This window comes from Melanerpes formicivorus, unplaced genomic scaffold (assembly GCF_026170545.1).
Source record: "Melanerpes formicivorus ecotype bairdi unplaced genomic scaffold, bMelFor1.0.p_v2 SCAF_4, whole genome shotgun sequence".
Lineage (NCBI taxonomy): Eukaryota > Metazoa > Chordata > Aves > Piciformes > Picidae > Melanerpes > Melanerpes formicivorus.
The window spans coordinates 6,067,831-6,080,436 of record NW_027142356.1 but is presented as its reverse complement, the minus strand read 5'-3'; the positions used below and the strand labels follow the sequence as shown (position 1 = coordinate 6,080,436).

Here is a 12,606-nt window from a genome sequence, read left to right as displayed (position 1 = left end):
CTCTGCTGTGTGATTAAGCCTGTGTGAGAACATAGCAAGGTGTCTTCCTGCTTGAAGACAAGGTGATGCTAAATAATAAAATCCAAGTGTGAAAATGCCAACAAACCCCAACAAAACTCTTTTGAGTAATGGATAATCCTCTTAACTTGGCTGTACTGTGCTTCAGTTTGGGGTTTCCTTTCTCTGCCTATCTTTGAATATTTTTTTTTTCAATAGGTCACTTTTTAACTGACTTAGAGATGTTCTCTCCCTCCTCCCACTTAGGGAGAAGGCTCTTTATTGCTAACTGGGCAAAAATAATTCTAACAAACAAAGACTGCAAAAATAATAAGTTGTAAGGACTTTGTGTCTGTCAGGACTACTGTCTGCCTCCTGTCATCTGATATTCACTGAGTGAAACAAAATGTGACTGTTACTTGGGTCTGCAATTTAGTGTATTCCTGTCCTCATCTGTGGAGGGAGAGAGGTCTGCCCCAGTCTGTAGCGGATGCTTGGCAAAATGAAATTGTACTGTGCAACCTGACATAGGTATTGCAGCATGCAGCTTGAAGAGTTTTGTCAGAAAGGTGTGAGAAGTGCTGTGCTTATTTTCTGTGCTGTGGGGTTTTGTGGTGGTTTTTGGTGCTTTGGTTTTGGTTTTGGTTTTTCTGGGGGGGGGGAGTGGGTGTTTGTTTTACTTTTTAATACCTGGTATTATTCATAAGATGGCATTCTAAAAGGAAGATAATGGTAATGAAAACCCTTCCTATAGTATTTTTTTATGGGTGGCTAGACTCACCTAGGTCAGCTGCAGACAGTATTTTCCCAGGGACAGCATTTAAAGTCTCAGTGACAACAATTGTAAAAAGGCTTTATTTATCATGGGACTCTACTTAGCAAGTCTGCTTGTTCTGCCTTGGTTGCCAAAGACTTCCTCTATTTACAAACCTATAAAGGAATGAATCTCTGGTGCTGTTCCCTAGCTCCAGCAGTCACACAAACCCCTCACCAGAATACAACTTACTGAGGGAGCATTTGGAACAAGATCACTTTCTGTCCTTCCCGTCTGCATTGCTGTGTGAACTCGGACAGACTCATAAATGGAAGGTTCTTCCACTTGTCTTGGGTAGGGGTGTTTCAGTACAATTAAGGTTCCTGGAGAGATGAAGAGCAGGAGTAAGTTGCCTGGCAGGACAATCTTAGAAAACAACTGACAGTAGCTGCCCATTTGTGAAATGGTTAACTTCACCTTGTCCTAAAATTCAACAGGCATAAGAGCTAATAACCTCCCCAAGGCTTCTGTGACACTCCCTCTAAGGGATTTTCCTTGGAAGGGTGCAGGACTTGGGCCATAGCCATGTAAGAAAACAATCAGATGTTATAAATGATTCTCCCATACTGATAAAACTAGACAAATACTTCTAGCATGCATCATCTGAGTAGTTTAGACTTTGTGAAGCATGTTTTCCACCAAAAAAATACACCTCGGCAAACTACAGAGAGGCATTTGCCCATTTCTTGGCTCTGTTGTGCTGCTCAGAGTCCTCAATACCTAGAGCACCCAGACCTTGCCTAAATTAATTTCCTCATCCCTGTATAGCAGGAGTCAATTGTTTTTTTCTTCTCTGAAAACAAGGACAAAAGCCTTCTTCACTTTTTCTAAGCAGTAGGTAACTGAGCTCCTTCTGCAATGCACTGTAAGTGGCAGCAACAGAAATAGAACCATCAGACAGCCACCGAAGGCAGGAGTCTCCTGTCCTGCTTGAACTCTCTTTGCAGTCAGGGTGTAGCTGGGTAATACAGAATAAATTGAAACACAGATTTGATAGCTCCAGCTGAAATGCTGACCTGCACTTTTGCTGCGTTCAGGCAGATTGACTACAGAGATCCTCAGAGCTGTTTGTGGTGAAAACTATAAATACGTGGTGCCTTTTTGTTTTGGGTTGTGTTGGGTTTTTTTATAAAACCTTGAAATATACTGCTGCCTGCAGGGAATCACTTGGCACATGACATTCCCTTCCTGCACAGGAGGCTGGCTGGCTGGGTAGGCAGGAGGCTAGACTAGATAAGAGGCTGTAACAGCCATCCTGGTTTTGCCAACAACCCATTGCTCTCTGTGTTAAGTCATCTAATCAGTCAGAGCTTTGGATGCAGACTTCCTAACAGTAAGCCCACATCACTATTGCCTTTAACTGTTTTGCCACAGCTCTATTTAGTAACATTTTGATTGTAGGCCTTCTTTGTTCTCCAAATAAGGTCATGCTTAGTGCACATTCTCTACAAAAAGCTGTAGTCTCAACAGTTAAAGAGGTTCTTCACTACTGTAATACATTAAAATAATAACTGCTGCCCCCATCCCCAATGTCATGCTTTAAAAATAATCCCATGTCTTACCAAATGCTGCTTAAAGAGAAGGGATGCTAGAACTGGTGAGAATTCAGTCTTGAAACCTACAGGTGATTGAGTAATTTGAAAGTGAAATAAAGTTTGAAGTATAGTTTGTAATAGGAAGGGCTACAAGGGGAAGTGGAAAGAAAAATGTATTTTGAGTAACCAACTGAAATCTGTTTTCAGGCACAGGAGTGCATGCAAATGTGATCTATCCAACTTACAGTAGATGAAAAGTCAGAATCAGTTTAATTCCCTCTGGCTTTGCAGAAAAATAATGCTTTATCATTTAAAAAGAAATTGAGAACAGAGAATCACAGAATGTTAGAGGTGTGAAGGGACCTCCAGAGATCAAGTCCAACCCCCCTGCCAAAAGCAGGATCACCCAGGGTAGTCCACACAGGAATGCATCCAGGTGGGTTTTGAAAGTCTCCAGAGAAGGAGACTCCACAACCTCTCTCTGGGCAGCCTGTTCCAATGCTCTCCTCATGTTGAGATTAAATCTTCTATGTTCAAGCTTGTTCATTGTTTTATTACTGTACACTACCAAAAAGAGCTTGGCCCCCTGCACCCCTCATATATTGGTAGACATTGACCAGATTCCCCTCTCAGTCTTCTCTTCTCAAGACTAAACAGCCCCAGGGCACTGTCCTCACAGGGCAGTGCTCCAGTCTCTTAATTATCCTTGTAGCCCTCTGTTGGACTCTCTCAAGAAGATCCCTGTCCCTCTTGAACTGGAGAGCCAAAAACTGGATGCAATATTATAGAATGCTCTGAAAGACAGAAGTGCCATATTGAGAGTACCACTGCATATTTCTTGGGGGGGCAAAAAATATTTGCAGAGCACCTGCTGCCTGTTTAGTGTGTGATATATTACAGTTATTGTATGTGCCAACTATTATTTAACTGGTCACTTGCATATATAATTAGCATTACTCTATGACTTATTTGCATAAACTTCATACACAGGATGTGGAAGTTTTTTGGTTCTATCTTGCACTAACACATCTTCAACTTTGATATTTGAAGCCAGCTCTAAAGCTGGCATCATAATGATAATCTGCATCTGCTTCTCCAGGGATTCTGGTCTGGGGTGTTCAGCTTGTAGGGATGGAGTTTAATCTTGACACTCTTAATTCATGTTGGCTGCTCAAGAAGCCTGTGCTTTTCTCTTTCTTAAAAACAAGACAACTCACTCTGAGAGATGGCATCAGCAGGCTGATCTATGGTCGAAAGTAATGGAGAGGTACTGTAGACTTCTTCCTTGGATGAAGAGTAGAGGAGCTAATCAATTTCAAGTCTCTTTTCTGTTTATTCTTATGGAGAGATTTCAGCTTCACAGATGAACATCTATTTCCTCTCTAAACACCCTGCTTTGGTTTTGCCCTTTCTGAGAAGGTTCTGTCCCCCCACAGTACATGTGTATTTTGAAATGCTTCCTTCTCTCTGAGAAACCAAAAGCAGCTCATGCCCCTGGTCAGCAAAAACCCAGTAAACTTGCATGTAGCTTCAGAGTACTTGAAAGAGTTTTTGAAGAGGAACATCTTAGATACTTGAGCCTAATATGAGCATGAATTTCAGAAGAGGAACACTTCAGCAATAGATAGATCTGTTGGAAGCTCCTTTTACTCAGACCTGTGTGTGAAGCATGACTACAAACATGTTTATACAAACACATGGCTCTCCTTACCTGTTTCACTTCCAATTAAAGGCTGGTTTGCAAAGTGCATGACCAATTCCTTCAAGTCAAAAAATTCATTAAATCCAAATTTGAAAGAAGTTCCTGTGTGTTCAATGTGGAAGTGTTTCACAGAATCTTTCCCCCTAAAACAAAAAAGGAAAATTTGTCAAGGCATAAATGTCAAAGGCCTTTGGCATATACAACCCCTGAATAGTAGCTTCCACTACAGCAAATCTAGCCCAGATCACAGACTGACAATCACTGTCCCAGCAGTAATACTTACTGCCATTACTGTCCTGCATCACCTGCCACTCAGACTTATTACAAAGAATCAAATTGCTGCTTTACAGGTAAGAGATGATGAAAGCCTAGGGAGGTCAAGTTAAATTAACTCCTGCAGCAATCAGTAAAAGAGACACTTAAATGAGGTTTCCAGTCTTCCGAGTGGGATGATATCCTTTCACTTCATAGGCTTGCGAAGTCTACCTGTTACACTACTTGGTGTATGTCTTACTTTTCAGGTAACATCCCAAACTCATTGAAAATGTCTTTCATTGCCCTGTCAAAACAGACTGCCTTCCTTTTTGTACCCAGACAGGGATTTAATAACCTATCTTTAGATACCCAAGGCTTTAAAACTGCTCTGCTTTGTCTCCATACTCAGGCAAATGGTTTCTCTGTGCTGAGCACTGTCAAACATGAACCAGAGCCATGTCAGGGAACTAACAGCATTTATGAAAGCTGATGGTATTTAGAGAAGTGTGCAAGGCTTCACTTCCTGGATAGGCAATTATTTTGACTTCAGAGGTCAGTGAAGCACTTAGGGCAAGTATCTTTCCTGTCAAACAGTTACTTCTGTTAATGTTACTAGCATCCAAAATAGTGCTGAGGAAACTTTCTCTCAGGAAAAACTTATGTAGCCAAGATACTGAAAACAGTGAAGAAAAGGATCTATAGCATCTTTTGTTGTTTATTGCCACTTCCACAGGAGATGACAGTTTGAAATAGATATTTAAACAAATACTTTCCTCTGAGCAGCACTTGTGGTACTGTAGAATGTGCCTCTCTTAGCCTCCCACAGGTTCTGCTCTACACTCAGCTGCCACACAATGTGTGCCAGCCAAGTGCAGATGCCCCACAGCAGCAACCAGCTGCTGTGTACTGCAGTGAGAAGGTTTTCAGTTGTTTATTTTATTTCACAAGAAATACAGTGTTGCAAGGAGAGCAATTTCTACTTCCTAGCTCCTCTTTAAAGTTGGCTAATTTAGCTGGGGGAGGAGATTTCAGGCAATATCAGCGCTGATCTCTAAGGGCTGTCAATAAAAACCTGGAGGGATGTCTGAGCATTGTTTCCTTTTAAAACAAACTATAATCATGGCTGAACTTCCATGTGAAGTAGAGGCAGAAAGTAAAACAAAAGCTATAGAAGACATTTTAGGAGAGAAAGAGACACAACTGCTAAAATCATCCTTTCTACAAAAATGTTTCACAACAAAATGGATTTACTTGGTCTAAAATCAATTGTTAATATAAGTCAAACAACTTGGAAGGAAAACTTTTTTGGAATAAAAAGAAGTTTAAAACATTTAAAAAATCAAAATCAGTGTTTCAAGGGATCTGTAACTCCAAACACCAACAGAACAAAAGATCAAACTTCAGAATGAGATATTCAGTCTATGTGGTAATGCAGTAAGTGACTCTTGTTCCTACATGCAGAGTTGAACAAGAGATTGGAATTGGCTTGAAGCAGATTTTCCTAGGTCTTCTAGGACTAGAATTTGGTAAAACAGTAAATTTAACTTTATTAATATAAACACTCCAGCCTTTTTTTCCTGTTAAAAAAACAGCCATCAAAATGTCATTTTATTACAGTAAGCTCTGTCCTGAGTGCCCTTTAAAACTACTTTTAAGATTCATTCTTTCGGTACAGAAAGCTGTTACTTATAAATGCTACTATTCTTTTCCCCAAGACTTGCATTCGACTCAATCATTGCTACACTGAACACTCATTTTGTCACATCACCTCCAGATCAGTCAGGCACTCCCTCCAAGCTCCTAGTACAAACACCTGTCTGCAGTGGTAATAATTTCAGCAGTGTATATATAGTCACACTTGCTCCTGGGTCTGTTGTCAGAGATGAGTAAAGCAAATCACATTTGCCTTTTATAACTCTCAGGAACAGGGTGTGTGCAAATTGCACTTTCCTCGGTTTCCAAGTGATTAGAATTTGAAATTTTAGCAGCTTCCATCTCTGAACACACAGAAAGTCATGATTTCATAGAATTGTCAGGGTTGGAAGGGACCTCAGGATCATGTAGTTCCAAAACCCCTGCCATGGGCACAAACATCTCAGACTAGATCAGGTTGCTCAGAGCCACATCCAGTTTGGCTTTAAAATCTTTCAAGGCATAGGGCTTCTACCACCTCCCTGGAAGCTTTTAAGGGCATGTGCTGGGTTCCTGTCTCTTAGGGTTGTGAATAACTGGCATCATTATGCTCATCAAAGTGACTTTAGCTTGAAAAGTTACTGGGATTCAGCTGAGCCATGGTTCCTCCTTGTTCAGAGGTTTCACAGATTTCACATTGCATCTAGTTGGAAGGGACCCTCAAAGGTCATCTTGTCCAAACCCCCTGCAGTCAACAGGGACACCTCCGACTAGATCAGGCTGCCCAGGGCCACATCAAGTCTGATCTCAAATGTCTCCAGGGATGCAGCTTCAACCACATCCCTGGGCAACCTGTTTCAGTATTTTACCATTCTCATTGTTTCATTCAGGGCAGAAATTAACTTGGATACAGCAGCTTAAAATTCCACTGTGAAGGCTCAATATATCGTAGTTGCCAGAGGCTAAGAATGCATTTAGGGTTGGTTACCTCCACGCAGCTGATATGCAGGGACTACCTTGGGTGTCTAATGTATGTGCCTCTCATCCTTCCTCTCTAAAACACTGTGGCTTCTCTGATTTTTGGTAGATTCTTTAAATGTGATTCTGTAGTGAAATACCCAGGCCAGGCTGCCTGTGCTCTGTATTGCCTGTAATTCCGATGACTTCAGGGGCCTGACATCTACCACTTGCAGAATGTTGGTCAAATCAGTCATGCAATACTAGCTAAGACTGAGTCATAGCCCAAAATGGAGGAGTAAAACCATCCAGTCAAACACTGGATCATCCCTCCCATACAGTGATCCAGAAACTGGCAAAGTTAGTGCCTAGTTACTACGGTCTTCATCATAAAACTCTTCTACTCCCGTCAGCTGTTCCTTAAATGCTTGTAACTGATTTTTATCATGCAGGCTTGAAAGACTACAGCCTATCCATAGAACAATGTTTTCCCACCAGCTCACAGCTTTCACAAATGAGAGCTATTTTTCAATACAATTCAAACAGAATGTCCTTCAGCAGGTTTGCACTATCAGGAATGTATATTAAAATAATTTGTGTCCAAGGGAAAAAAAATCTTCTTGAGGGTTATCTTGATGCACAAGGCATGCAAACAAACATGGGAGTAGGTGAACATTTTTTTCTATTTTTAAACTGCTATCTGTGTGACATTAGATAAATTCCCATCTGTCAATACTTTACCTTACAGAGAGTGAGTACAAATCTTCCCTTTCATTGCTTTTCCTCAAGAGATAGCTTCCATCCTGCCCGTTGGAAAGCAGCAGTGCTTCTGCTGCATGCCGGGTAAGATTGTCGTGATACCACCTAGGAAGACACAAGGGGTTAAAGCATCACTCACTCAGCTCTTAACTGACAGCCTCCGCCTGCTACCCAGCCTAGAGAAAGGGGAAGGGCTGCCACTAACACTACTACAATTTTGAGCTGCTGTTCTCACTGTCACACACAGGTTGCCCAGAACCATGCCCCTTTCAGCAGCCTCCTCTTGGCATGCTCAGAAAATTCTTTATTCTTTGTTAACTCCAAGGTTGTGCACAACACCTGGCAGTTTGCTGATTCCAAAAACACCCCTGCAAATTCTTCTTGCATGAGCAACAAGTTACCCAGGTCCATACTTGATACTGACAAGGTAAAAGCAATTTTGAGGGGTATGCTGGATGCCTCGTCTATTTTCAGACTCTCTGTTTCCTGACGTATCTACACACCCTGGCACAGTTCCTCTTTTGCAGCAAAGAGGCAACCCTTAAACTCCTCCCAAATTCTGCATTTCCCACAACTCAGTTCATCTTCACTGCTAAGATCTGAAATGCAACGTTTGCCTAAGCTCAGCATTTTCAGTTGAAGCGTAACCTTTTGGGAAGAAGGAACAGAGGAAGGGACCACAATTAACTGACAGGATTTGAAGTGGAAACTGAGGAAATTTCACCATTGCTGCCACTCAGCCATATCTGTTCTGAGTAATGCAGGAAAACATCTAAACACCTGCTTCATTAGCTTCACTTAAACTAACTTCGTTAGTTTTTTAATATTAAAAGTTCCACAAGGGGGTGGGGGGGGGGGGAGGGGAAGGGAATAATCCTGCAAGGATCATGAAATGTTGTTTACAGCTTCATTTCCACCCAGAACAATTCACAATACATCTCATTTCTTTCCATAAAAATGGATCTCATTATAAAAGAACGTGAGACTGAACGCAAAAAGGAGATGCAGCTGTAAAATGCTGGAGTGTCAATCCTGTAAAGGTGCATCATAACTATCAATGATAGTCATAGAGACGAACCTTTCATGTGGAAGGAGGCAGGGATACTGTACCCAGAGCACAGCTGTGCAGGGAGCAAGCTTGTCCCCTTATGTGTATGTGGAGTAATGCCAACTAACTTTCCCCTTCCTTTAAAACTGTGCCTGCCTGTAGTACTGGCATCAGTCTATTACTGTTTCAGCCAGAGAAATTCAGTTTGGCTGAAAGAAGAAGTGTGATCACAGCATTTGTATCATGGCAGCCTTCAAACTGAAATGTGCAGTAACTGTATACCCTTTCCCTTTTTTTTTTTGTTCACTGCAAGCTGCCATTGAACTTGGCATCTCACACAAAGTTTTTCCTCTGGATTTAGATGGCTGCCTATCTTGAAGGCCAGCTGGCTGATAAACTGCTTTATGAGAGACTCCCAACTGTTAACCCTGTGGAAGATCCATGTGAAACTCAATACAGGCAGGGTATTGCAGCTTTGGCTCTAGAACGTGCTCTGTGGGCTGTCCACCACAGTAGAATAAAATAATGAACATTTAAAGATCAAAGTGTTATCCTCTGAAACACCTGTCAGCCACAATTCCCTTGGGGATTAACTGCCCAAGTAAGTAACAGTCAAAGGTCAGATCTGTCCTGATGCAGTGAGGATCATCTCAGCATGCACAGTTGGCGAGGCCTACAGCTGAGAAGACATCACTCTGTTTTGGGTGGAATTTCATAGCACTATTTCTCTCACATCTGTGCAAAAGAAACAGAGAGAAAAATCTGTAAGTAGTGATTATCATAAAGGAGGAGTACTCAGTTTGTGGACATGCTGCTACCTCACTTCCCAAAAGCCTTTTACTAAGATTTTAAAAGCAGAAGTCATTTAAGATTAATAAATAAATAAATATTGTGTTTAAATGTATTCTCTCTTTACACATAAAAGGCCAGTAACTAATAACATTTTACCACTTTGGGGGGTGGGGGGTGGGGGAACCAAACCACCTACTTAAATGGAAAAGTAAAATTTTCAAGTGCAGTTTTAAAGCTTTGCTGACAAGGCTGCACTGCTCTTGCTTAAATATCCTGTCTCAGACAAAAATCCCTCAAATGTTACTGTGTTCCTCTTGCTCACCTTAAAAAGTAGATACGGGTGTGAGACAATAATGCAGACCTTAGTGCCAAAGTGACTTATACATAGCTGCTTCCCCTCCCCCATTCCCCCTCTCTCCCACTTCTGACTGTCACAGATGATTCAATCAGTAACAACTGCCAGGATATTTGGATACTCCACTGTGAAAATGCTCACTCCATATTTGTTGTGAATGCATGAACACAGGTGACATTCAAAAATGCTGTGGGAAATGCAGCATTTGCATCCAGACCACCAGGAAGGTAAATAAATAAAACTACCTGAAGGGAGGTTGTAGACAAGCAGAGGTTGGTCTCTTCTTCCAGGCAACCAGCACCAGAACAAGAGGACACAGTCTCAAGCTGTGCCAGGGGAGGTTTAGGCTGGAGTTTAGGAAGAAGTTCTACACAGAGAGAGTGATTGCCCACTGGAATGGGTTGCCTGGGGAGGTGGTGGAGTCACTATCATTAGAGGTGTTCAGGAGGAGACTTGATAGGGTGCTTGGATACATGGTTTAGTTGATTGCATGGGTTGGATAATAGGTTGGACATAATGATCTTGAAGGTCTCTCCCAACCTGGTTTATTCTATTCTAATAGACACCTATGAAAAATGTTCTCTCTCAATCAAGCTTGCCTGATGACATAAACACAAGAAAATGGAAGTAAAAAGAAACCCAACCAGCCCCCTGGTTAGACACTACCAGATATCTTTCAGCTCTATTTATGTCTCTGTCAGAGGCAGAAGCCTTCTATGTATTTAGGGGGAAAATATTTTAGGCAGTTCTTGGAAATTTGCAGGTGGCTCAAGGTGGGAGACATGGTTCATTCAGCAAGGCAATGTAAAGGGCAAGGCAGTTAGGGACTGAGAGGGACTTCAAAAGATCATCCAGTCCAACCCCCCTGCCAGAGCAGGATCACCTACATGAGATCACACAGGAACATATCCAGGCAGGTCTTGAATATCTCCAGAGAGGGAGACTCCACAACCCCCCTGGGCAGCCTGTTCCAATGTTCTGTCACCCTCACAGGGAATAACTTTTCCCTTCTGCTTCCATGGAGCTTCCTCAGCTTCTACCCATTGCCCCTTGTCCTGTCATTGGACATCACTGAGCATCCTGGCTCCATCCTCTTGGCACTCATTCTTTATATCTTTATAAACATGAATGAGGTTACCTCTCAGTCTCCTCCTCTCCAAGCTACAGAGCCCCAGCTCCTTCTGTCTCTCCTCATAAGGAAGATGCTCCACTCCCTTCAATTGTCTCCTACCCTGGGGAGGAAGCTTGATAGAAAATCTAATGCTATATGTACATTCTTGCCTCCTTAAAACAAGGAATTAAGGAAGTCAAAAGGCTTTACAAACACCCATCTGCTTGAAACCCAAAGGAAGTCCTTCACAAAAATGTATTGTCTTCGCTCTTTGATTTTGAACTATGGTGCATGTGTTGTATATTGGGCTGTTTAGAATGGAATAAACCAGGTTGGAAGAGACCTTCAAGATCATCATGTCCAACCTATCATCCAACACCACCTAATCAACTAAACCATGCAACCAAATACCCTATCAAGTCTCCTGAACACCTCCAATGATGGTGACTCCACCACCTCCCTGGGCAGCCCATTCCACACTCTCTCTGTGTAGAACGCCTTCCTAATCTCCACCCTAAACCTCCCCTGGTGCAGTTTGAGACTGTGTCCTCTTGTTCTGGTGCTGTTTTCTGAAAGTCCTTCCCAAGAATCATCTTTATCTGACCCAATTTATAAGGAGCAATACACCACCTACTTTGATGCTTGTCAGACTGAAAATCACCAGTGCAGAAATTGCCTGGGGTTCCTGATTCAGGTTTCACTGAAGAAACGCAAGGGAGAGAGAGGAAAGTCCTTCCCTTCTTCAGAGCCACTTCTGCTGGGTGCCCCTGGCCTCGCACGGCCTCCTGCCTCAAACATATACTTTAGGGAAGGATGATTTTTTCTTTTTGAAGTATGTCACTTTTAATAGTAAAAACCAGTCCTGCATGGTCCCCTTTTTTGGGTTCCTTATCTCCAGTTAGACTAGCTCCACTCCATTTCATCATTTAAAATTGCTGCCATTTACCCACTCTTGTTCCATTAACTTTGTCCTGAATTACATAAAATCTCTATATCCCACATGCATAAGCATGCCTGTGTTGAGTTAGGAGCTGTGTGTGTGTTTTGTAGAGGCAGGCAACTCAAAGTTCCTTCTCTGAAGCTGGAAGGAGGCACTCTGCTCCCTTCCCAGGAGCACTCTCTCTTTCTCTCCCCTACTGCAGAAGGTGCAGTACCGCTCATGTTCCTCAGTGGGTGACCACCCCTGTGGAAAGGACCTTGGCTGCCTAAGCTGCAGGAGTCCAGCAGAAATACAGCAAATCTATTTCATCTCTTGTCCCCCTCTGAAAGGGAATGAAGACCCACATTAGGGAGATAGGGTCCAGATGTGCCCTCAGTAGGCCTTCAATATTATCCAGGGCACTTATTGATCATGAAGGATTTTTTCTGTGGTGGTAGATGTTGTCAGGCTTTGCACCATTTTCATATTGAATAAAAATCTTCTACCACAATGAGCTAAATTTTATTACAATTTGAAATGATGTATTGATCTCAAAGACATATTTCTGTTCTTAATTTAAAGAAGCAGCACACTGTACTGCTTGATGGAGTGAGGGGGAAAGCACTGACATCCCCTTTGGCTGGATGTAATCACAGAATGGGCAGGGCTGGAAGGGACCTCAAGGATCATCAAGTTAGAATAAAGTTAGGATTAACCAGTTTGGAAAAGA

At 42.2% G+C, this 12,606-nt stretch overlaps 1 protein-coding gene across 2 annotated transcripts in view; it reads right to left on the bottom strand.

Moving 5' to 3' along the window:
• Positions 1-12,606, bottom strand: part of DAPP1 (dual adaptor of phosphotyrosine and 3-phosphoinositides 1) — a 65,289-nt gene that overhangs the window by 7,888 nt on the left and 44,795 nt on the right. For both annotated transcript variants that reach the window (XM_068136813.1, XM_068136812.1), the window contains 3 exons: positions 7,634-7,756; positions 4,058-4,191; positions 1,004-1,134 (listed from right to left, as the gene is read on the bottom strand). In XM_068136813.1, coding sequence (XP_067992914.1) covers positions 1,004-1,134; positions 4,058-4,191; positions 7,634-7,756 — 388 coding nt within the window. The remainder of the gene's footprint in view (positions 1-1,003; positions 1,135-4,057; positions 4,192-7,633; positions 7,757-12,606) is intronic.